The 24,359-nt window shown below is 56.3% G+C and overlaps 2 protein-coding genes across 4 annotated transcripts; one reads left to right on the forward strand and one right to left on the reverse strand.

Annotated features, from left to right (window-relative positions):
- Positions 1–1,665: 1,665 nt before the first annotated feature.
- On the forward strand, positions 1,666–13,902 carry RNF207 (ring finger protein 207). The gene is made up of 17 exons (XM_057750849.1): positions 1,666–1,856; positions 2,466–2,598; positions 3,789–3,933; positions 4,026–4,107; positions 4,182–4,257; positions 4,338–4,463; positions 4,920–4,966; positions 5,231–5,303; positions 5,370–5,438; positions 6,012–6,080; positions 6,170–6,267; positions 7,019–7,196; positions 7,359–7,544; positions 7,816–7,867; positions 8,191–8,308; positions 12,548–12,628; positions 13,440–13,902. The coding sequence occupies exons 1-17, from the start codon at positions 1,666–1,668 to the stop codon at positions 13,606–13,608; spliced, it is 1,893 nt and encodes a 630-aa protein (XP_057606832.1). The 3' UTR covers positions 13,609–13,902.
- Positions 13,903–15,089: 1,187 nt separating this feature from the next.
- ICMT (isoprenylcysteine carboxyl methyltransferase) lies at positions 15,090–23,964 on the reverse strand. 3 transcript variants are annotated; one of them, XR_009055610.1, is made up of 6 exons: positions 23,689–23,964; positions 22,829–22,917; positions 21,752–21,921; positions 20,761–20,978; positions 18,035–18,446; positions 15,090–15,778 (listed from the first exon to the last, which is right to left on the reverse strand). XR_009055610.1 is itself a non-coding variant. In XM_057750865.1 (5 exons), the coding sequence occupies exons 1-5, from the start codon at positions 23,881–23,883 to the stop codon at positions 18,264–18,266; spliced, it is 855 nt and encodes a 284-aa protein (XP_057606848.1). In that variant the 5' UTR covers positions 23,884–23,964; the 3' UTR covers positions 15,090–18,263. The 3 variants fall into 3 exon arrangements, 1 of the variants encoding a protein (XP_057606848.1); XR_009055609.1 differs by having other exon boundaries at positions 15,090–17,206; XM_057750865.1 differs by having other exon boundaries at positions 15,090–18,446.
- Between the last annotated feature and the right edge of the window lie 395 nt (positions 23,965–24,359).

Here is a 24,359-nt window from a genome sequence, read left to right on the forward strand (position 1 = left end):
CACAGTCTGTCATGGTTGTACTTGTTTATTTGAGTACTTGGTTAACCTTGGCTGATGTGTGCCCCATGGCAGATGCTCGGTAAATATTGATACTACTCAAGTAGTAAAGTTGTAAGGTTGTCAGAATTAGATGAGATAATATAAGTAAAAGAGCTTTGAATAGTACCTTGGCCCATAAACAGTGACCACTATCACTATGACTTGGAGCATAAATGGAATCAGTGCTAAGGAGGACCCTTAAAAGAATAGGTAGTTCCTGCCTAGAATTCACTTGCTTTCTTCCCCCTGGCAAACTTCTACTCATCCTTCAAAACCCAGTAGGAGTATTATCTCCTAGTTTTTTCTAATTGATTAGTAAGATTTTATTGAGCACCTTCTATAGGTCAGGCTGTGGGTCTGACTCTGATTTCAAGAGGGGCAGAGACAGGGGCCGCTTTCCCGGAGCTCAGGATGACATGTGAAGAGAAGGCAGACAATCTGGAGAAAATGACACGGGGTGAAACAAGCACTTGCTAGGCCAATAAGGGCAGAGGGGGCACAGCTGGAAGGCTCAGAGTATCCTTCTCACTCTCCCACCCAAACCGACCTCTTCTGGGGGACTCCGCTGATGATGGGGGTGGGGTCTTGATTATTTGGAAGCTGAGGATGTGCATTTCACTTCATTAGAGTCTCGCCTCATCGCCGGGAGGCCGCCCGGTTTTACCCCAGCTCTGAGAGGTCAGAAACTTGGCCGAGAGCCCCCAACCTGCCAAAGGCAGCCCTGGACTTCCAAGCCCTCTCACGTGCTCTCCCAAGCACTGGGGTGTCTGCGGGACGGGAGGGAGGGGAGGCTGCTGCTCCCGGGCGCCCCCAATTGGTCATCGAGGAAATAGAGCCGCGCGGACCCACTCCTGTCCCGGCCCAAGTCCGACCGGACAGAGCCGGCCTGGCCAGGCGGACGTACACCCCTGAGGAGCCCGCAGCCAGAGTCCTCTGCCCCGCTCTGCGCGGGGCTTCCGCGGCTCCGGGCTCCGGGCTCTGACATCCCGGGCGGGGTCCAGTCCGAGCCTCAAACCCTAGCCCGGCGGGGTCCTTTCCAGCCGCGCGGTGCCGCCTCTCCTCCTCCGGACGAGGAGTGCAGTGGCCGTGGCCGTGACCGGAGCCCTGGGTCAGAGCAGCGGGCGCGTGCTGAGTTTGGTCCAGGTCCTCGCCGGCAGGCAGCCGGCGCCGGCCTCGGGAAGGTGGACGGGAGCACCGCGCCCGAGCATGGGTGCGCCTGGCGCGGAAGGGGTGTCGCCTGCGGGTCACCCAGAGGACACCGGGAGGGGAATTCCTGGGGGTGGAAGTGAGGGGGGTGGGAGAAGGGGAGGCTGGGTGTTCAGTAGGATGCATTGACTGCCCTTCCAGGGCCGCCGTGGAGAGGCGGGGAGGGCGGCACGGGGTCTAACCCTCCGCGCGCCTCCCGCCCATTCTCCCCGCGCCGGGCGCGCCAGCCGCCAGGCCCCGGGCCCTCCACGGGTCGCTGCTCCCCGCTCCACGACCGCTGGACGCCCCATGGGGTCCGGGCGGCACAGGTAGGAGGGAGCCGGCGCCGGGGCAGAGGGACCGCGGGCGCCCCGGGCGCGGGCTCGCGGACAGGCTCCTGAGTCGAGGGCGCCCCGCCGCCCTCCTGCTCTGTCCCCGAAGATGTCAGGAGCTATCTTTGCGCCCCTGGAGGGCTCGGGTGCCCTGGACGCGGCGAGCGGCCACCCGCTCGTGTGCCCGCTGTGCCACGCGCAGTATGAGCGCCCGTGCCTGCTGGACTGCTTCCACGACTTCTGCGCCGGCTGCCTGCGCGGCCGCACCACCGATGGCCGCCTCGCCTGCCCGCTGTGCCAGTGAGTGCCTCGCAGCCCCTGTCGGGAGACTGGGTCCGCCTGCGCGGGGACCTAGGTGCTGGGAGGGCAAGGCTCTGACCCCACCCCACCCCACCCGGAGAAGGCTGGGAGAGGCTGCACCCAGCGGGTACCTGAAGGCTCCTGGCCCATGTTACGGATCAGGGTAACTGACACCTGAGGTTATGACCCATGGCCTCCCGCAGAAAGTCAGGGGGCACCGCAGGGCGTGTGCTGTCAGGATTCAGTGCTGCTGGAGTGGGAGATCTCAGCTCAGCCTCTGGATACTCCTGAAGTCTTAGGTCCACACAAGCAGGTTATGTTGGCTCAAGTTACCTGGGGCGGCCCTAAATGTGCCTAATACCGTGAGAGGGGGTCGAGGGGAGGCTTCTGCCTTTGACACCCTGAGTCGACAACCCCCTTCCAAGATCCCCCAGGACTGTAACCGGATGGGGTCAGAGTGAGCACTGGCTGAGATATTTATAGATGTCAGGCCTGTAGGCATCCCACCTCTTGCCCTATTTTTAGTCCAGCCTGGAATGTATGGAGTAGGAAAGGGGTTGGGAGCCTTGGGGAAGGGGCATCTGGATCTCTGCTGAAGCTTCTCTGCAGACACCAGACGGTGGTGAAGGGCCCCAGCGGGCTCCCTCCGGTGGATCGGCTGCTGCAGTTCCTGGTGGACAGCTCAGGAGACAGCACGGAGGTGGTGCGCTGTGCCAACTGCGACCTGGAGTGCAGCAAGCAGGCAGGGGCGCCTGGGGATGGGGGGGGAGCGGAGGGCGCCAGCTGCACCATCCTGATGCTTGCAGTGTGCGCCACGTCCTCAGAGGCTCACCCATCAGTGGATTCTGCAACCCCTCTCTAAGGCACCCTGTATCCAGAATGTGGGCCCCACTGTCCTGGTGTGGAGACTGAGGTCCAAAACAGCTGCCTGAGCCAACAGCAAGATAGTTGCAGAGGTCAAGGCCATTTGCATTTGGGGGGAGCTTACTGGTCTCCAACTCAGGGCAGAGTTGTGAACTGGAACAGGAAGGGCAATCCTGTGTGCAGGCTTGGACCAGCCCTCGAGGGTCTGCTGCTACCTGGGTAGCTGTGAGCAGCTATCTATAGTCCAAGGGGAAGTGAGGACAGTGTGCTGTTGTAGAGGGGCGACCCTGAAAGACCAGGAAGCAGAGGCCAGGCTTCAGGCTGAATTGTGAAGGGCACGTGGGATTCTCTCTGGCCTGTGGAAGCTGGACGGGGTATTCCAAATCCCAGGAGGATGTTTCTGCAGGAGCAATACGTCAGGGTGTGCTGGCAAGTTCTAGAATATGTGCTGCCCAGAAGTACAGAGATAACCAGCAGGAGGGGCTGGAGGTAGGGAGCGTGTGGGGAGGAAATGGCATTGAATGCCAACATAGGAAGTCAGGAGTCTGAGTTTTCATAGCCATTGCTGGGGCCAATGCCCTGGACTCAGCCCTGGGGAGGGCACCTGCAGGCCTTCACCCCTTTTCCCCTCCCAGCCAAGTTTGGACTCCAGGTGGCCACGGTGGGCATCCATGTTGCTACTACTGAGGGTGCCAAGGGAGGCTCCCCCCCACACACACACACACAGGCATATGCACACGTTTTTGTTGTAGATGAAATGTTTTGCAAATGCAATGTGTGCCCTCCCCACAACACCATGTAACCCCCTCCGCAAGCCCGTTCTGGGTACCTGCCCCTTACTGGACCTACTTACCTACTCTCTGAGCCTCAGTCTTCTCAGTGTGTAAACTGGGTACATGACAGCGCTGCGAGTGGGGATTACGTGGAAAGGCTGCATGTGACTGAGCGCCTGCCCCAGGCTGGGTCCGAGACGCGCAGTGACGTGCGGAGGCTGCAGTTCCCTCGCGGGCTGTGATCGGGCTCAGGCTCCCAGTTCTCGGGTGGGCTGAGCCCGAGCTCTGTCCGCAGGACGCGGAGACCACGTACTTCTGCAACACGTGCGGGCAGCCGCTGTGCGCGCGCTGCCGCGACGAGACGCACCGGGCACGCATGTTCGCGCGCCACGACATCGTGGCCTTGGGCCAGCGCAGCCGCGATGTGCTCCCGAAGTGCAGTGAGTGCGGCGTGCCGGGTGGGGACCAGCACCGGGAGGGGATGCGGGCGGGCACCGCCCGGAGCCCTGACCGCCGCCTCCCGCCGCCGCAGCGCTGCACGCGGAGCCTTACATCATGTTCTCCACCGACAAGAAGTCGCTGCTGTGCATCCGCTGCTTCCGGGACATGCAGGGGTGGGTAGAGAGCGCGGGAGGTGCGGGGGCTGGAGGGCGGCCCGGAGCGGGGCTCATCCGCGGGCTCCCCGCAGGGAGAGCCGGGCCCACTGCGTGGACCTCGAGTCAGCGTACGTGCAGGGCTGCGAGCGGCTGCAGCAGGCGGTGCTGGTGAGTGCGGGGTGCCCGGCGCGCGCCGGGGCCGAGGTTGGGAGCGCGGGCCCACGAGGCTGAGGCCACCCTGTTCCCAGGCGGTGAAGGCCCTGCAGACCGCCACGCGGGAGGCCATCGCGTTGCTACAGGCGATGGTGGAAGAGGTGCGGCGCAGCGCAGCCGATGAAGAGGCCGCCATCCATGCCCTCTTTGGCAGCATGCAGGTTAGGGGTAGGGGGGACTGGACAGCCACGGGTCCAGCATCCTCATCAGCCATGACCGGTGCCCAGGACACAGCGCAGGCCCCCTCCTCATCCCCAGCCACCCCAGCCCTTGTGGAGTTTCCGGTGTAGCAGGGCAGCAAGCCTTGAACTACTTTCAGAAGTTACTTAACACAGTTGCCAGGAGAGTTCTAGAGGAGGAGCAAGGGCCTGCCCTAGGTGGCGCTGGTGGTGAGAAGTGGTCAGGGAGGACTTCCCCCAGGAGGTGACATTTAAGGTAAGGGCACCGGGGCTCTCAGGCAGTGGGATGCAAGAAGGAGGTGGCTTGGGTAGCAGGGCTGGTAGGATGGAGAGAGAGCCAGCCTAAGCCGCTGTGTGGCTGGGGCCCAGGGGACTGGGAGAGTGCTGGCAGGTCACAGGACCGAGCTTGCCCAGTTAGTACCGGACTGTCCCTCCCAGGACAAACTGGCAGAGAGGAAAGCAGTGCTGCTGCAGGCCGTGCAGAGGTGAGTGGTGGTGGGGTCTCCACCCCCTGCCCCTTGACCTCCAGACACCTACCTCACAGCCTGGGCCTGGGCAGCCCTGGAGAGCAAGACATCCAGGTGTCCACCCGGTGAGGAGGGCAGGGTGGCTCAGGGCTCAGGAAAGGGGTGTCAGGGAAGGATGCACAAAGCTGGTGGGGAGGTAGAACCACCCAGCTGTGAGCCCCCACCCCAGGTGGGGGTGGGCCGCCCTCGCCTTGGCGATGAGGCTGCCTGCCCCCTCACCAGCCAGTATGAAGAAAAGGACAAGGCCTTCAAGGAGCAGCTCTCCCACTTGGCCACCCTGCTGCCCACCCTGCAGGTAAGGGGAGCTGGGGGCACAGGGCCAGGCACCCTGCCCAGGCACTGAGCAGTGTCCCTCTCGCAGGTTCACCTGGTCATCTGCTCTTCCTTCCTCAGTTTGGCCAACAAGGCCGAGTTCCTGGACCTGGGCTACGTGAGTGCCCCCAGCTCTTGCGTCCCACCCCCCGCCCCACCAGGAACCCACCCTGCATACCTGAGCCCCGCGCCTCAAGGCTGGGTAGCCTGTTACCTGGAGGCTGGACACAGGGGCTCTCTGAGTGGCCCCCTCCTCCACGCGGTCATCTACAAAACATTTAGGGGCCAGCTGAGTCCCTTTTAAGAGGACAGCAGGGAATTCCCTGGTGGTCCAGTGGTTAGGACTCCACCAGGGTTCAATCCCTGTTCGTTGGGGAACTAAGATCCCACAAGCTGCCTGAGGTGCAGCCGAAAAGTAAATAAAAAAATAAGAGGACAGCAAAGCCTAGAAGGGAGCATAAGCCGCCTCCCCCACAGTGCAGAGTGTCTACTGCAGTCCAGACACCCCAGCCTTTCCTGTGGATTCAGGGGCGGCGCGGGTGGTGTAGGCATCCAGGCCAATCCCAGGGAGGACTGGACGGGCAGGTAAAGTCCTAAAAACAGACTCGCATTCTGGGCCTCCCCCCTCACTGTGACACCTCACCCCCCAGCCCCACCCCCCACCCACCTGAGCACCCTCCCCTGGCCGCAGGAGCTGATGGAGAGGCTTCAGGGCATCGTCACGCAGCCACATCGCCTACGGCCTGCACAGAGCAGCAAGGTGGGCAGGGGCGCGGGGTGGGCCGCGCCGGGCCGGGCCGGGGGCCCACGGGGTATGGAGCTGTCTCACGACCTCGTTCCACCATCCAGATCGCCAGCGACCACCGCGCAGAGTTCGCGCGCTGCCTGGAGCCTCTCCTGCTGCTGGGGCCACGCCGGGTGGCGGGTTCCGGGGGCGGTACCAGCACGTGAGCCGCAGGGGCGCCCAGACAGGGTGGGGGGAGGTTACAAGGCCCCCGTTGGGGGTGGAGGGTGGCCCTTTTCAGCTCGCCGAAGTCCCCGCAACACGTCTGGACGCCAGCAACGTCCACTGAGGAGGAAGAGTCTGCCCAGCCTGAAAGCAGCCATCGGGGCTGCCCTGGATTGGAAGCCCCTTGGCTGAACTGGCGTGGAGCCAGGTCAGGGGTGGACAGGAGGACTCAAGGGCTGCCCCTAACCGGTGCTGCTGCACCCAGACTTGGGTATCTAAGCACTGAAAGGAGGGGGTAGCTTAGGGTGGGGCCTGGGTCTCCAGAAGCTGCAGAGGGTCTCACTTCTGTGGGCCCAGTCTAGAGAGCTGGAGACACTGGGGGAGTTAGGAAAAATGCCTAAGCTGGATGTTTCAGCTAAGGGCCCCAAGGCCCCAGGCAAGGGAGACCGAGCATCAGGCCAGATTTGCAAGGTCCGGTCCGTGTGAGTGAACATACTGTCTGCTGGGGACAAGCCCTGAGGACATCCTGATGGACTCTTGCACACTGGCCTCATCCTCAGGATTTTTAAAAATACCCTGCTGATGTCATTGGTCTTGGGTGTACACAGCCTTGCATCGCATTTTTTCAGAGCTCCTGCGTGGTTCTGGTGTGCAGCCTGGGGTGAGAGGGCTGAGAATGCACTGGGAGGCTGGGGGAAGGAAAGACCCTCGGACTCCCACATCTACACCCACACTGGTTCTCTCCACAGGCTAGCAGGGGGCTCGGGCCCCAAGGTGCTGCTAGGGCCCAGCTGCCCTTCCCCGGTGGGAAAGATGCTGGTCCAAAAGCCCACGCTGCACCGGTCCATCAGCACCAAGGTGCTGCTGGCAGAGGGCGAAGATTCACCCTTTGTGGAGCACTGCCGCCACTATGAGAACTCCTACCGGGTGAGGGGGCCAGGGACCTGCCAGCTGGGAAGGGCCCCACCCCTTCTTGCCAAGGTGCAGTGGCCAAATCTAGTCCTGGTCACTTGGCCTGCAAGCAATTCCTCCACCGAGGCCCCCACAGCCTGCAGGAAACACGGGCACTCACATGGTCCCTCCCCGCAGCGCCTGCAGGCAGAGATGCAGAACCTGAAGGACCAGGTACAGGAGCTGCACCGGGACCTCACCAAGCACCACTCGCTCATCAAGGCCGAGATCATGGGCGACATCCTGCACAAGTCCCTGCAGGTGGACGCGCAGATCGCCTCGGAGTACGCTTCCGTGGAGGGCATGAGAGCAGTATTCCAGGAGGTAGCCCCTCCCGAGGCACCTCCCTCCCCTGCAGCTCCACCTGTCAGCATGCACAGGGCCGACCCCAGGACAAGAAGGGGGAGGAGGACCTTGGCTTGGGCCCCGGGAGGCACTCATGTGGCAGGCTCTGGAACCTGGGTCTTTGCCACCTGGAACCATGGGAACTGGCTGGGAGTGCCCTATGGCTCTGAGTTGCTAGAGGTCAGAAATGCTACCAATGGAAATTCCAACTCACAGCCACGTGCAACATCCAGCTTACTTTCTCTTTCAGATTTGGGAGGAATCCTACCAGCGGGTGGCGAATGAGCAGGAGATTTATGAAGGTCACAGGCAGCTGCTGCTGGGCACACCCCTGTCGCGGAGCTAACCCACATGATTTCAGGGGCAGGAAGCCAGTTACCCACTAACCAGATACGAACCCCCATGCGCTTTCCCTTAGCTCTTGACTTTGCCTCACAGCTGCTAACTGGCCCCCAAATGATACATCTCAGGTCAGGATTCAGTAAGTAGGATGCCTTCATGAGTCATACCTCACACTTTAATTAGAGATAATCACTGAAATCGTTGGGATATTTAGACGGTTCAGGGCTGGAGAGTAAGAATCTGAAGCCAACAAGACCTAACACTCTGGCCTGGGCCCCCACAGCCCAGCTCCATGACCTTCTCCAGCTGAAGCAGGAGAATGCCTACCTGACCACCATCACCAAGCAGATCACGCCCTACGTCCGCTCCATTGCCAAGGTGAAGGAGCGGTTGGAGCCCAGGTGAGACCAGGAGTGTTCCTGAACTTCAGAATGTGTATGGGAAAGTTGCCACACCTTTGGAAGAGCCCCTTTCAGGATAGTCAGTGGGCCAGGTCATGAGGGTTTAATCAGGGCATCTGGGAGGACCAGGTGCTGCCAAAACACACGAGTGGGTGGGATGCTCTGAGTTTCTGCTTCTAGGCACACAGAAGCCCACCTCTTTACACCTCAGCTGATCCAGGGAGCAGGATACAGAGGAAAGAAAACTTCCCCAGTACGTTGTTAAGCCGAGTCTAGACTGGAACTTGGACCAGGCTCTCAGCACCATACTTGGGTACTGGAGGTATTACTGTGGCAGAGGATTTTTGGTGGCAGTTCCTCAATGTGCCTGCCTCTCAAGTCACTGAGCCCCAGGATGGTTGCCCTGTAGAGCTGGTACACAGTGGTCAGCCTAGCCTCTCCCCCCACCACCCTCCAGGGGATTCCATTTGCCTTGCTCCAAAGTGAGATCTCCTGATTCCAATATGCCTTGTGCCCTCTTTCATGGTTTGGTGGAGCCCATCCCCTAAGCAGCTCTTTGAGAAAGGGTGCAGAGGAGGGATATGTTTTGAACAGCAGAAGTCTGCAATATCTTTATTCTGCCTTCACACTTGGCTGGGTGATAGTTTTGCTGGGTATTGAATTCTCGATGGAAATTCTAGGTTGGAAATGATTCTCCTTTGAAGGCATCACTGTGTTGTCTCCTAGATTCCAAGGTTGTCTTTGAGAAGTTTGCAGGCATTCCAATTCCTAATCCTTGTAATGTGACCCACTTATTCTCTTTAGAAGCTTGTGGAATCTTCTCTGCTCCCAGTGTTCTGAAATTTCAAATTGGTGAGGGTCTAGTTTCACCCATTGAGTACTGATGGGTTCTTTCAATCTGGAAACTCATGTGCTTGTTTGGGCATATATCTTCTTGAACTGGCTAGTTGATTTTCTCCACTTTTTCTGTTCCTGGAATTCTTATTGGGTATTGGCCTTCCAGGACTGGCCCTCTGATTTACCTTCATTTTTCAGCCTATTTTTCCATCTCTTCATTTTTTTGCTATACTTTCTGGGAGATTTCCTTATCTTCCAACTCTTCTATTTGTTATTGTTATTGTTGTTGTTAAGATTTTATTATTTATTTATTTATTTATTTATTTATTTACTTTTTTGGCTGCACTGGGTCTTCATTGCTGTGCGTGGCTTTCTCTGGTTGTGGGGAGCAGGGGCTACTCTTTGTTGCAGTGCATGGGCTTCTCATTGCAGTGGCTTCTCTTATTGCGGAGCATGGGCTCAAGGTTTGCGGGCTTCAGTAGTTGCAGCACGTGGGCTCAGTAGTTGTGGCTCACAGGCTCTAGAACACAGACTTAGTAGTTGTGGTGCACAGGCTTAGTTGCTCCGTGGCATGTGGGATCTTCCCGGACCAGGGCTCAGACCTGTGACCCCTGCATTGGCAGGCAGATTCTTAAGCACTGAGCCACCAGGGAAGCCCCCCCAAGTCTTCTATTTAGTTCTTCATTTTTGAAGAAAATTTCCCAGAGCTCTTTAAAATGTTTTAAATTGTCTTTCATTTCCAAAGAGGTGGTTTTGGTACCCCGACTGCTCTTGTTACATAGCATTCTCTTGTTTCCTGGACACAATATTTTACCCCTTTGGGAGCTGAGAGATGTTGTTTTGCTTTTGTTTTTTTGTTTTCTTCTCCCTGATGTCTGTTTCCTCCAAGTTCCTTTTTGTTTGCTTAGCTTTCTACCTTCCTAAAGCCTTTGCTCAGATGTCAGGACATCTTTGATTCCCTCTTCATGTTAGGAGTTGGGGTGGCGGAGAGCAGGCTGGACGCTCTGAGCACATGTGCGGTGATTCAGTGTAAGGGATCTGGGTAGGCAGGGTTTTTTGTTTTGCTTTATTATTTCTTTAATGCCCCAATATCAGTTGTAGGTCTTTGCCCAGTTCCTTCCTGGAAGGTCACCATATGGAGTATTTGTATGTACACTGGATTTTCTGGTTTTCTCATGGTGTGTCTACCCTCCCAGAGACTAACCTTTCAGTATTGGGGGGTGGGGGGTGGGGGTGGGTGTGCAGCTGTTTAGAGGTAGCAATCTTGACCTTCACCGTCCTGTTTCAGTTCCACCCTTTGAGTTGCAGAGGCAACAGGGCTGCCTGTTCCTGGGCCCCCTGAGGATTCCGTGGTGGGAACGGGTCGGGCCTCAGCTTCTCAGGTCTGCTGAACGGGTGACCACTTGTCTACAATGCTCTCCACTTCCAAAATTGTGCTGCTTTCCTTCCCTGCTGTCAGCCTGGAGAGGTCTTTCCCCCTCATTGTTCTGGTCCCTTTACTAGTTTTAGTGAGTTTGGGGAAGAAGGAAAAGTAGCGTGTGTGCGTGTGTGTGCATGTGTGTGTGTGTGTACATACTTGCCGTATTAGTCCAGAACTGCCGAGCCACCTCTTAAGTGACTATTTGAATGTCACACGAGGGGCTGTACTCATCATGCCTTTTGCACAACTTTGATCAAATCCCTGTCCGCCCAGGACCGGTTACAGCGTCCTCCTAAGCTGACATGCAGAGCAGTTTACTCCAGATACTATGTGATCCCATTTGTAAAACCTCGAAACCAAGCAGAACCTCTGGTGTTAGCAGTTGGGGTGGGGGTTACCCTGGGGGCCTCTGGGTGGAGGTGACATCGGCTTGTGGAGGCTGTGCGCCCGTTCTAAGCCGTGCTCTCACCATTGGCGTCCTTTCCCTTCTGTGTGCGCTGCTTCTGTGAGCAGCTGGCTTCAAGTCATGTGCTCCTGCCTGCTGCAAGGGGCAGCACCCTGGCAGAGTCACATCTCTGTGGGGAAGTTTCAGCAAATGGAAAGCTCGGGCAGGAGCCCAGCTCCTGGAGGTTTGGGGCAAGCAAGGAGGCTGCCTCTGCCCCTCTTCACGGCACCACTTTCCAAGTATCCGGAGCTGCCCTCCGCTTCCTCCCCTCCCACTGCAGGCAACTCGCTCCAGCCCCACCCACCAAATCTGCTCTTGTTGCCACCATCAGTGACCTGCTGGCTACACGCCTTGGCCTGGGAGCAGCACTCATGAGCCTGGACTGTCTGTCGCCTTATCTTGCTCTTATCTTGCTTCTGAGACACCCCACTCTCCCGGTTTGGTTTCCCTCCTGCCCCTCCAGCTCTTCCTTCTTAGTCTTTTTGGCTTGGCTCTGCCTCCTCCTCAGCTCAAGGCCCAAATGTCAGTTTTCCCAGGGCTCAGTCCCTGGCATTCTTCTCATCTTGCACCCCTCCTTAAGGGGCTTCACCCCGTCTCCTGGCTTTAAAACCCCATGGTATTTCAGATGACTCCCAACCCCCTTCCCCAGCACAGACCCACCCAAGCCCCAGACTCATCTCCAGGTGCCCCTTCCTGGGGTCTCTCCACTTGGATGTCTCAGGGCACCTCAGATGGCCCCACAATGGCCCCAGAACTGGTTTCCTCCCCCCAGACATGCTACTTCTATTTCATCTCGGGGAAGCTATCACAGTCACCCAGGTGCTCAAGTGAAAAGCCCAGGAGGCATGGGTTCCGTTCTTTAACTCACCCCCATTGCCAACCCATCTCCAAGTCCTGTTGACTCAACTGTCTTGGTCCACCTGCTTTGGGGTCCACCACAGCCCCCAACCCAAGCCACCGTTGTCAACCCACCCCGCCGCGGTGCCTCCAGCATGTCACCATCAGTGGGCTTTCTGAAGCCTATCACACTGGGGCCTGAGAGCCCTTTTGGGACCCTCCCTGCCCACCTCTGACCTCGTCAGCCCCTCCCCACACCCCAGGCATGATGGCCTTTCAGTTCTGCAAAGAAGCTCCACTGGCTCCGGCTTCCCCACCTCTGCCTGGAACGTTCTTGCTTCAGCTTGTCCCATGGCCCTCATCACCCAGGGCTCAGCTTGAACATCAGCAGGGAGGCCTTCCCAAACCACCCGACTGAAAGCAGGTCTCGCTCGCTGTCACTCCCCACCTCCGCCCCACCAGGCCTCCTTCCCAACCTTGGCATGTCTCCCCGGCCAGAACGGGGCTCCCGTGAGAGCAGGGCCCAGCCTCTCGTGTCCACTGCCGTGGCCCTGGCCCTTGGTAAATATCTGAGACCCAAAGCCCAAGGCGGGCCCTCGAGTGTTTGCTCAAGCTTGGTGTTTGTGCAGCAAGCCTAAGCACACGCAGCGGGCTGCCTCTGCCACGTCCAGATTCCCAGGCACTGCTTTCTCTTGCCCAGGTTTCAGGCCCCAGTGGATGAACCGTCAGACCACCTACAAAACACGCATGATGACAGCATGAACGGCGAGGCCCAAGCCAGGTAAAGTGGGTCTTTCCCACCTCAGTGAGCAAGCAGTTCAATCTCAGAGACCAATATAGGCAACAGAGACTGACCTCGGGTTCCCCAAGGTCAAGTGGTTCCCGCTTGCCACTGACCAGCTCTACCGCCTCAGCTGGGCCTCGGTGTGTAAAAATCAGTGTCAGAGAGGTTCTTAATCTCAGCAGTGCCTTCAAACAAGTGAGAGATGTGACTCTGATCGACATGACCATTTTGTAACTAGGGTCGGCTGTGGTTGCCACCTGCCCCACCCGCACTGCTGGCAGCGCAGGCTCTTACACCACGTGTGGCCACTGAGGGTTATTTCCTCCCGTGAGAGAGCATTACTATTCAGCAGAGCCACGGTGTTTGCCAAAATACTTGGCAGAGGGAGGAAAGAATGAACAGTAACATGTGTCACTGTCACAGGCTGATGTTTTCATATTTCTCTGGAGTTGTAGAAAGGCGGAGCTAAAACAGCCTGGGGTTGGGGAGAGGTCTGCTGCATCGAGAGCCACCACAGGGTTGGTGACAGAGCAGAAACCAGCCCTACCCTCCCAGGCGCCACGTCAGGGGACGGTCAAGTCCAAGAGCAGGGTCAGCACGCGCTGCTGAACGTGTCTGAATGGCGGGTGTTTTGGCAACTACAAGTCATCAGAAGTGAGACTAGAATCCTTTAGGAGATGATGCGATTCAGGTTCTGTCGTGGTCACCCACTGGTGACTTCCAGAAGGCGTGCCATTCCCAAAGCCTCCGCCTGGGTGGATTTCAGTGCTGGGACACACACAGGAGCTCACATTAAGTGTTTCTTTAGGAACGATCCCATAGGTGTCTCAGAGAAGAGAGAGAAGACCTCAGAGCCAAGAAACAGCCGGACTCTGAGCAGCCTCGCAGAAGAGCCTACACTGAAAAATAAAGATGCTCACAGACCGAAACCGAAAAGCGGGGGTGACGTCCCCACATGGAGGGAGCGCCCAGCTTAGCGTGGGACTGGTCCCGGGGCTCGGGCATTTTACAACACGCACATCAAGGGTGGGATATTTAAGGAAAGGTGGATCCCATCATGATTTTTTTTAAGGTGTCATCATTTATCAGCAATAAAACCCAGACACTCGCTGCCAGGTCCCAATGTCAGCTTCTCTGGCTTGAGCTAGACTTCACGTTCCTCGGCGTCTTGGTCCTCATCAGGGTGACTCGGGACGGTGTACAGTCCACACGGAAAACGTTACATGAGTGAACATCCAGCCCGAAGCCCCTCACTCCCCCATACCTCCCTGGCGTCTGTGTGCTGGTCCCCTGAGCTCCCGTCGGCGGCTGGCGGGTGTGTGCACCCATCTGAATTTCAGAGAACGAGACTTGCCTGCTGTGCAGCACGGGCGCTGCCACAGAGCAATCGGCTCCGGAACCACAGCCCCACCGTCACCCGGGCGCCACGGCAAAGTTCCACCTGGTGATGCGAGTGCTGGCTCAGCAGAGGGGCAAAAACTTCACTCCTGCTTCACTCCCTGCAGGGCGAGGGCTGGGTGACGCAAGAGAGCGTGGCGCCCGCGTGGCAGGAGAAGGCCTCTATCCCAACGTCCCCACCACTGTCCCCGCCTGCTGGCAGGCTCCTGTGTTCGCCTTCTATTGATATTAAAGCACGATTCACCAGCAGCTTTGCGCTAGTGGTTTTCCATTCCTACCCTTTTTATCAAGTGGAACTTAAACAGAATGCTTGAAGAAGAAAATTAACCTGCATGACCTAAAATTTAAAGTTTTGGAGGCAAAATGATGCCCAGATCATCAAGCTTTAAGCATCAGCTGGACTCGGTGGTTTGAAAAGCCAATGGCTTCTACGTGCCAGGTGGGCCTGCAGGTCAACACTGACCCATCGGTCACATCAGTACCCGGTGCCTCCACACCTGCTGTGTCAGAGCACCGACGTCCCCATCCCAGAGCATCACAAACGTCCACGGCAGCCTGGGGGGCAGGAGCAGCTTGTCGTTACAAACTGATTACAGGGAGGACCTCAGAGAAGAACTGAGGAGGCAAAACACCTCTGGTTTTATGCTGTAGGTTCTGGACATTTCTTAGCCAGAAGCAACAAGACCAGGACTTCCCTGGTAGTGCAGTGGTTAAGAATCCGCCTGCCAATGCAGGAGACACGGGTTCGATCCCTGGTCCGGGAAGATCCCACATGCCGCGGAGCAACTAAGCCTGTGCACCACAACTACGGAGCCTGCGCTCTAGAGCCTGTGAGCCACAACTATCGAGCCCACGTGCCTAGAGCCTGTGCTCCACAACAAGAGAAGCCACCGAGCTGAGAAGCCTGCGCACCACAACAAAGAGCAGCCCCTGCCCACCACAACTAGAAAAGCCCATGCGCAGCAATGAAGACCCAAAGCAGCCAACAGTTTTTTTTAAAAAAGCAGCAACAAGACCTCAAGAGTTTCTGAATCCCAGGCAATCACTCTATTGTTCATAGTGAAATCAAGTACAGTTTTATTTAAGAATTGGAAATAATCAGTATCTGTGAAAGAATATCCAATATTTAAATAAACATTTCTGCATGTAAAAAGAAGAGTAATTACTCCATTAGGTTACTCTCCTAGCTCAGGTATGGGACAGACCCTTGGCAGCAAGTGCCTGGACCGCTCCTGGTTGCCGGTCGTCTGAGCCCAGGACAGGACATCAGGCTTCCATGGCCGGGCGCAGAGAGCAAGCCTCGCCCACCACGCCAGACAGGCCGGGGTCGCCTGGCCTCGCCAACTCACTGCAGAAGCGACACGCAGAGGGAGAGCACCGCTACCTAAGGCAGCACGAGAGTACAGGGAAGGGATGGCGGCTCCCTGTCCCTGTCACGGGGGGACTGCAGCCGAGACCCCACTGAACCTCCCGACATCGTGGCCCCTCGGTTTAGGGGTGTCTGCCTGTCATGGTAATCACCCCGATTAGGAGGTGTGAGGGATGAACAGAGTTTACTGTTTAGGCTTGCAGAGCAGCTCACCATGACATGAAAGGGTGCCAGGCTTGCCCCGCCACCTCTTCTCCACAAACCTCCCCTCGCGGCCCCCGCCTGCAGATCCTCACAAAATGTTTCATTTTTGCGCTGCTTCAGAAGAGCTTTGTTCTGTGCAGTGCCTGTTTTCCATTTCAGAGTCTCCGCTTTGAAACCTGCAATGGAAAAAGAAATCTCCTGACGGTTTAATTTGAGGGAACTGGCGATGTGGCCTTTACCCAAAATACGCTTTCGGGAGCACCCAAAAGCCTGTGCCTTGTTAACCTGCTTCTCTTCCCTGTGTGCTGTCACTGCCAAATTCATAAAGTTAAAAATAACCTGAAGATCTCCGTGCTGGATGAAAGGCAAGCGCTTGCCAAATCCTGCCCCTAAGCAGTTCACCTTCGATCCCTAGGTAACTGCCGACTTCCGCCCTGCGTTACTATTCAGGGTGGGAACTTGCTCGTGGAATTGCTCTTTAAAGCGGAGGAGAATGTCATGTCAAGCCCAGGTGGTGTGACAGCAGCATCTCACTGCTGACACCAGGGCCTGCCTCCTGAGCTCCGGGCCTGGCAGGCAGGCGGAGGAGGGGCAGACCGTCAGAGGCCAACACCTTCTGTCTCACCGTCCACAAAGCCAGGGGCGTCATGAGCTGCTCTCTGTGTACTAAAGACACAACCTTGTGGCCCCCAGTGGTAACGAAAGCCGAGTCCTCTCCTGCTAGATGCAGCAGGTACAGAATTCCTCTCAAAGAGCTGGGGATGGCTGCCAAAACCCGATACACCCTCCACGGTTTTGCAATCCTACTAAGTGGAGTTTACTTCGCTAAGCGCAGTCTGGAGAACTAGTTTAGAACTGATTCAAGTCCCCAAACACAGTAAGTGCATGCTGACGTCCCATCAGGCAGTGTTCCCACCAGAGAGACCTCAGGAGGCCGAGGCTGGAGTCTGTCCAATCCTCACACTAGCAAGTGTCATGCCTGTCACCGACAGACCCGTAAACTTCTTTGGTATATATAATGAAAAAACGAATTAGGCCATGATATCTAGAAATAAGTAATATTTTGAGTTGGTAAAATGCTTTTTTGAACACACACTTCTGGTATCCGGTACAGTGAATCAAAGGTCCATTTTTGTGTAACCCATGCAGTATCGGTTTTGTTCATGTCATCTTTGTTACCAAAGTATTAAAAACATTTAACATTGTTCTTCTAAGTCTTCACAAGACCCCTGTGAGGTAGATGGTATTGACCCCATTCTACAGATGGGGAGGTCTAGGCACGGAAAGGTTTAGTGGCTCCTCAGAAGCCACGTGGCGTGGCATGGTGTGGCAGCGCTCCAGCCAGGGACCGATGCCACCTCCGATTCATGCTCTGTTGGTGCCCCGCAGGGCTGCATGGAAGGAACTCACACTGAGATGCAGTTCCTCTCTAGTCCAGAATTCAACAAGGGTCTCAAAGCTTACACGTTTCACTCGTAAAGCCAACCACTCTCCCCAAACTTAGAAAACAGAAGTACTGACTAAGTCTCAGCTGGGATTATTTGCTCTATTTTTTCCATGAGTCGACTTGCTTGAATTTCATAGTTGTTTATGCTCAAACCCCTCTGGAAAAGACAGTTTTGAAACGGCATTAGGGATGATGGAATTTTGAGAACAGAACACAGAAATTAATGGTTAATAGATTTAAGTCAAAACACAAAAATATAAGCTATGGTAAAATCAGAATAAACCCCAAGTAAACGGAGAGCAGTATTTCTCACTGTTTAACAATGCCTTGCACACAGCAGGTGTCCAGGAAGCATTTCTTGGATAAAGGAGAAATGACACATCTTTGACACACCTGTCACTGGTAACAGCCCCCTTTTAGGAGGAGACAGGACCCCAGGAAAGTCACAGGGGCCCACAGTTTCCCTGGCCTGGGGAACCCTGGTAACACAAAGCCTTAGCCGAGTCATCTGGGGGTAACCACGCTGCCTTTCTGACAAATAAAAGGTGGGGCTCACACACCAAGTGAGCCCCCCTTGAGTTCATACTGCTAATTTTAAAAAATAGGGAAGTAAATATGACAAAATACATGAAGAGTCAGAGTGCCTTATAAGGAAGCGTCTTTAAAATTGTATAAATGCTCATGCACTTAAGGACAGAAATAAGGAGGTTAAAGCTGTGCTGTTTGTGTTTTTCGGTTAAAGTAAGGATCCTGAATGTGTTTCTAACGCTACTAAGCACTGCTGCCCACGCACCCTTCCTGTTGCGGGAGCCTCACTCCAGGTCAGGAGTGAGCCCACCTCCCCCCAGGGGTCTCGGGTACAGCTTAACACCCATGGCCTCGTGGGGGATGCAGTGTGGCCTAGGCTCTCCCTGGGCACGTCTGGGAGTCACTGCTGCGAGTATGGCTGTTTTTGCGTCTTGTCCACCTTTAATCTACGTCCTACCTTGATTCCGCCCAAGAACAGGCTGCTCCGGGGCGGTGGGGGGTGGGGGTGGGGTATCCTTTGGTCCTAAGGCCTTCTGACCATTGATCTTGAGTGATATTCCACAAGAGTAATTGGTGACATAGAAAATGATTAAGAAAATCCATTCTGAAGAGTGGCCGACAGGAGGCAGTTCCATCCCGGGCTGCACGGAGCGGGAGGCCCCCCGGCCCGGCCCACCCCGGGCCTGTCATAGCTCCACCTTGACCCCCTTTATGAAAGGCAGGCCCGTGGGCACCCGCTTCTTATACTCCAGGTACTCCTCTCCGAAGAAGTGAATCAGTGAGATTTCCTCCTCCTCTGTTCGGTCGCGGAAGAATCGCCACACTGTCAGAGCATAGCTCACGCCACAGATGGGGTTACACAGCATCACCTGACGAAGAGACACAGGGTTAGTGGATCAGGGTCAGTGTGATCCGATACCGTGAGCTCTAGCGGCATCTGTCACTCTCCAACACCCACAGATGACCTCCTGCCAAGGGCCCGCGAGACTTGAACGACGCCTAGGGTCTTTGAGACCCTGAGCCAGGGCACCATTAGCTAAAACCACGTCATCACTTTCACAACTGAACCAAACACTCATCACTGTAGCTTCTGTTCACGTGCTTTTCTGTTGTTCCCCTTACCTGAGAGATACCTAAAAATGAAAAGCAAAGAGCAACCTCTTGGATTTCAACCCTCAGGTACGGGTGAAAGCAACTCTGCCCCCCACCCCATGTGAATTCCGCTCTGAGCACCACTGCCTTCCTGCAAGGCTCCCAGCCTGTCCCCTTCCTGTCCCCGCCCGGTACATCCTAGCACGCTCCCACCCACCCCACGGCCGCCTGGGCCCCTGCCTCTGGCCCCCCACAGCCGCCCCCGTGGATGTGTACTCAACACACTGCTACGAGCTGAGCTCCCCAAACCACTTCTCTCATCAGATCACTCTCCTGCTCGGGAAGCGCCAGGGCCTAAACCACACCTCCTGAGCCCGGCTTTAGGAGCCCAGAATAGCAGCAGCTTGGCCCACTTCTTCGCAGCTCTGGGAGCCCACTGACCCACCCCTGCCCGGGATGTGTGTCTTCCCCAAATGGGTGACCTCACTTCTTATTCTCACCCCTGTTTACTGAGCACCTACTGTGTTCCCAGCACGTGCCAAGCACTGCACCACCAATCGACAGCCATTCGACCCCATACGCAGGCCTCGGAGCAGTGCTGCTGCCCCCACTGAACTTGCGAGGAAGTGGAGGCCAGCCAGTTGTCAGAGCTGGGACCGCCCCGCCAGCAACCCGAGAGCCTGTGCCGCCACGGCCAGCGCACCCTAGGGTGGGGTTTCCCCGTCTCAGGCCACAAGCCATCACGGAGCCAGTAAATCAATCCCTTGCACCAGAAACAGCTTTACAAATACCAACAAGATAGAAAACAATGTTTTGTACCCGGTCAGGCTAAGTGCTGCTCCAGGAAAGACTTGTTCCGTTTCTACACACACACACACACACACACACACACACACACACACACACACACACACACACACACACACACACACACACACACACACACACACACACACACACACACACACACACACACACACACACACGCTGGGTCGTGCATGGTGTAAAAAGATCCATGGTCAAAGAGGCATAACAAGCTCTTGAGTCCTAGAGCAGTGAGGTTTATTCGTTAGCAATTATGGCAAATTACACGACTCCACGACAATCAATTTGTCCCGGGGAATGTGATTGTGAATGCGGGAGTCTTAAATTTCAGAAATGCAAGTTTTAAAATAAATGCTGTGCGGTAACCTGCCCCTGCTACACCGCTGGGGGTCACCAGAGTGTCCCCATGTACCAGGCACTGCCATGGGACACCTGGGGGCCCAGACTGGATGTTCCCAAAGAGGTAATGAGTTTTCTAAGCTCTATCCACATTCTCTGGCCAAGTCCTTCTAGGACTAAGAGAACGGATTCAAGAGACAATTGTCAAGAAACAAGGCTCGGTCTGCAACCTGGGAAAGGGCAAACCTCCACGGCTCATGTTAAACCTGACCCATGACCCTGGTCTCATCAATAGCAGCTGCTAATGAAAACCAGCTAAGCTGCCCCTTGAGTGGCAGAGGGCTCTCCCCAAGCCCCATCTCTGTCCTCACCCCACTGGGACGCTCCAGATCTAAGTTAAAGAGGCAGAAAAGGGGTGTGACAGATGGGGTAAGAGCACCTAGAATCGCCGAGAGCTTACCAGTTTAGGACACCCAGATTTTAAGTACATAGCAAAAAGATGGTAAAGACGAAATCAGTTCTTTTGACTTTTATTTAACTATCACTTGAAACATGGCAGGAAATACCTGTACCTATTTTAAAATGACCATCAGGAAATTCCCTGGTGGTCCACTGGTTAAAACTCCACTGGTTAAAACTGCAAGGGTGCCGGTCTGATCCCTGGTTGGAGAACTAAGATCCCACCAGCTGCACACGTGGCCAAAAAAATAAATAAATAAATACACACAAAGGAAGGAAAGAAGGAAAGGAGGGAGAAAGGAAATGGGGGGAGAAAAAAAAAGGACCAACTACTTTGTGAATACACTGAAATCCGCTGAATTGTACACTTTGAAATGATGACTTTTATGGTATCTAAATGATATGTCGATTTAAAACATATTTTTAAAAATTTTAAAGGAGAGAGCAGTATTGTATCTGATACTATACCTGGGTTCCGATACTCCAGTAAAACCACCCAACGTAAGAAGGATGCCGGAACCAAGCATATACTCCGCTTGTCACCAGAGTGTGGGTTTCTGACTTTTCATTCTGCACCACGTGGTTGAAATTGGAGCCCGCTGTAAACATCGCCGCTTTCCTCAGACACTCTCCGAAGACCACCATCAGCAGCCCCGTGGCGCTGAGCCAGGTGATCTGCTTCAGCTCTGCAGGAGCGAGACGGTGACAAACGGGGAGTGAAGACCCTGGGCTGCTGAGCTCCCCCTCCGTGTGCTTAAAATGGACCTACGTTTCCAGAGACAGGAACACTAGAAAACATGCTAGCGGGCTTCTGTCATCACAGTAAAGTTCAACTACCAACAAAACGCATTCCCCTCAGTTGTGCTGTTCACCCGTTTAAAACGCCGACAGCCCAGTTAGGAGCGTCGTGGCAGAGCTGATGGGCTCTCACCCACATCCCCCGCCACGCGCTCCCATCCTTCCTCTGGGGACAAGGACCGCTAACTGAAGCTGAGAAGGACCCAGTGTTTCCCGCCTTGGCCCTTCACTGAATCTTCGGAACTTAAAAACATCTTATTTAACTTGCTGTGCAAAGTTCAGTGTCAGAGTACGTCCCAGATGCAGTGGTTTTTGCTAATAAAATCTTCACGTGAAATTTCCCAAGTCATGGAAAATGAACAGATACAAATCCAGACTATAAAATTGGGGTTACGGCTGTCAGAGGTGGGGACTTCACATCAGCTGGTACACACTACGTCATGCAAGGCTTAAAGCGAAAGGTCAACACGTCTGCTATTCAAAATCCAGGAGCAGAATTCACAAGCGGAGCTTGTCCTTTATAAAGAGCTTCGTGAGGACCGAGGTCTGGGGAAAATCACTCGGGGAGATCAGACCTGAGAGGTGAACCCACGTCACCGTCCTCAGGCCCACGTGGAAGCCACCCATCTCCCCTGCAGAGGGGAAAGCAGGGCACACTGACCTGGCCAGAAGATATTTTCAAGTGTGAACTCTATCCAAGAAGAAAGAGCCGCTACTGTATACTCCACACTGTGATTCAGGAGAAAGGAATCCAAGGACAGACTCTTGGGATTATTGACTGCCGTGACTAAGTATTCAGAATAGTGGAACAGTGACAGGGAGCACATATACCTATTTAAAAACAAAAAGAATGAGAGGTAAGTTGGGCAAGGGAATCAAGTTAGCCATAAGTCCAAGTACAGATGTGGTCTGAACTGTCCCTGAATTCTATGATGAGGGCCTGTTGTCACCTGTCTGCGAGTGGACATCAGGCACCCACATGTAGCATTATTCCCTAAGGTTTGCAGAAAGTGGGGTTTTAAAGGGACTACATTTTTGAATGTCACAGGAGGAAAAAAAGAAAAAAAACCAAAAAACAAAAAACAGGTTAGGAAGGCACTATGGGCCTTCCGCCTTTTTTTAAATGACACTACACACAGTAAAACATGGAAGAGGGAAGTACCAAAATAAAGTAGTGATGTATGTCAAATACAAAAATTCAAAAAACTGAAATAATTCCAGCAAAGAAGGATTAGATGGCTCAGAGTATTGATAATATGAGATAAAGCTTTTTACCTTGAAGCCACTGGTTCATATCCAGGTCAGGGACTAGAAGGCTCAAGGGACTGAAATCATAGTGTAGGGAAAAATCCTACACTGGCCGTGGGGGAGGCACTAGATGTGACCTAATAGAAATTAGAGATGGAAAAGGCCTGTGAAGACGAGCCAGAGCCTTGCCCCTTCCTGTCACTGAGGACCAGAACCCTCTTCTGGGAAGGGCTGGTCACATTGCTGAAGGTGCAGCGGATGAGGGCACCTATGCGAAGGGTGCCAGAGAGACCTGTGTCCACCTGCAACAGAAGCAACCAACGGGCACAAGTCCTCCAGGTCCGCGATGCAGGAATCTATGAAGCTAGAGGCCTCACTCCCTTAGAACCCGCACTAGTCTTCAGCCAGCCAGGGATGCAGGAATCTCACTACTGACCCTCTGATCCGCCCACTCCCGCCTCAAAACTATCATTCCCAAAGCACTCCTTACCAGCCAAAGTGATTCCAAGAAGACTGGCTAAAACTTAGCAGCACTCCACAGCCAAACACAAAGCCAAGGAAACAGGCTCGGATGGCTATCTGAAACGGACCCAAAAGAGGCTCAGTCACCCGTCTGTTCACAGAGCACACATCCTACATTCTGGGGTAAGTAGGCCGCCTGCAAGTCCGCAGAGCCGATTTGCTCAGAGGTCAGCAGGGTGAGGCAGGGCTGCCTGGGTTCGAATCCCAAGCCCACCCCCCTCTACGGCTCTGCGGCCTCAGGCAAGGTACTTAACCTCTCTGGACCTCGGTCTCCCCATCCGCACAATGGGGACGACGACAGCACCTACCTCGGAGGACCGCCGTGAGGGTTACCCACGTAAAGCACTTAGGACGTAGTGCCATGTAAGTTCTAGCTACCATCGCTACCATGCCTGTGACTGTCACCCGGGGCTGTGGGGAAACTGCATAAACCTAGCTTATTGGCCGGATTCTCCCGAGTCCACGCAGCGAATCCGGTCGGGGCGGCCGGGACTCTGTGCCCAGCCCCCTCCACGTAACTGCGGGGGCCTCTGACCTCAGACTCGACCGCAGGTCGTTCTCCACACCTTAAATTACATAAAAGAACTCGCGGGCCCGCTCGCTCCCCACCGCACGCGCACCGGCCGCCCCGCCCGGGCCGCAGCCTCCCGCCCACCCGGCCGCGCGGAGGAGCCCGCGCCCCCCGGGGCCCGCGGGGAGGGCCCCCTGCCCCCCGAGCTCGCGGGCCGCGCTCCCGGCCCGCCCGGACCTCGACCCCAGAGGGCCGGCGCCCCCGCGCCCCGCTCAGCCCCCCGGCCCCCGGCCCCCGCGCCCCGGCCCGGCCCGCACCTGGTAGCGCGGCGGCCGGTAGAGCAGCAGCAGCAGCGCGTTGAGCCCGGCCACGTAGAGCGCCAGCCCGGTGCGGCCCTGCAGGCCGGCGCGCGTGAGCAGCGGCAGCGCGAGCACCGACGCGCCCAGCAGGAAGGTGGCGAGGCTGAGGCGCGCCTCGGGGCCCGGCGGAGCCCGCGCCACGCAGCCCGCCATGGCGCAGGGCGGCGGACCAGCGGGCGGACCAGCGGGCCGCGGCGGCGGCGGTAGCCCGGGAGACCCGCCCGCCGCGCCTGCGCACTGCGCCGCCGACGCCAGCCGGGAAGGGCAGGCGCCCGGCCCTGCGCGCCGCCCGCGAGCTCTCGCGAGACCGCCGCGCCGCGCGGCGGGGGCCCGCATTTGGCGGGAGCGCTCCGCCCCGCAGCCCCGCCTCGCCCCGCGGCCCCGCCCCGCCGTCGCCCCGCGGGACCCCCTGACCCAGGCCGAACCGCGGTCGGCGGGCGGGGCCGCGGGGCGCCCGGGTCCTGGGCCGAGACGTCGCCGCCGGCGTCTGCCAGGCGTCGGCCCCAGACTCCAGCATGTCCCTGCCCGGAGAAATCACGTGACATCTAAAGTCCCCCGGCCCCGCGCGGCCCCCCGCGACACTGGCACCACTCCGCGCGCGGGCGCGATTGGCGACCCCCGCCCCGCCC

Source organism: Hippopotamus amphibius, chromosome 1 (assembly GCF_030028045.1).
Source record: "Hippopotamus amphibius kiboko isolate mHipAmp2 chromosome 1, mHipAmp2.hap2, whole genome shotgun sequence".
In the NCBI taxonomy this organism is placed as follows: domain Eukaryota; kingdom Metazoa; phylum Chordata; class Mammalia; order Artiodactyla; family Hippopotamidae; genus Hippopotamus; species Hippopotamus amphibius.

Excerpts from the sequence above, each read along its gene's own strand:
- RNF207 (XM_057750849.1), top strand. The coding sequence starts at position 1,666 with ATGTCAGGAGCTATCTTTGCGCCCCTGGAGGGCTCGGGTGCCCTGGAC. Across the intron at positions 3,934-4,025 it reads CGATGTGCTCCCGAAGTGCA|CGCTGCACGCGGAGCCTTAC; the intron begins GTGAGTGCGGCG and ends CCGCCGCCGCAG. Across the intron at positions 4,464-4,919 it reads CCCTCTTTGGCAGCATGCAG|GACAAACTGGCAGAGAGGAA; the intron begins GTTAGGGGTAGG and ends TGTCCCTCCCAG.
- ICMT (XM_057750865.1), bottom strand. The coding sequence starts at position 23,883 with ATGGCGGGCTGCGTGGCGCGGGCTCCGCCGGGCCCCGAGGCGCGCCTC. Across the intron at positions 22,918-23,688 it reads ACCGGCCGCCGCGCTACCAG|ATAGCCATCCGAGCCTGTTT; the intron begins GTGCGGGCCGGG and ends GGTCCGTTTCAG. Across the intron at positions 20,979-21,751 it reads TGAAAATATCTTCTGGCCAG|AGCTGAAGCAGATCACCTGG; the intron begins GTCAGTGTGCCC and ends TCGCTCCTGCAG.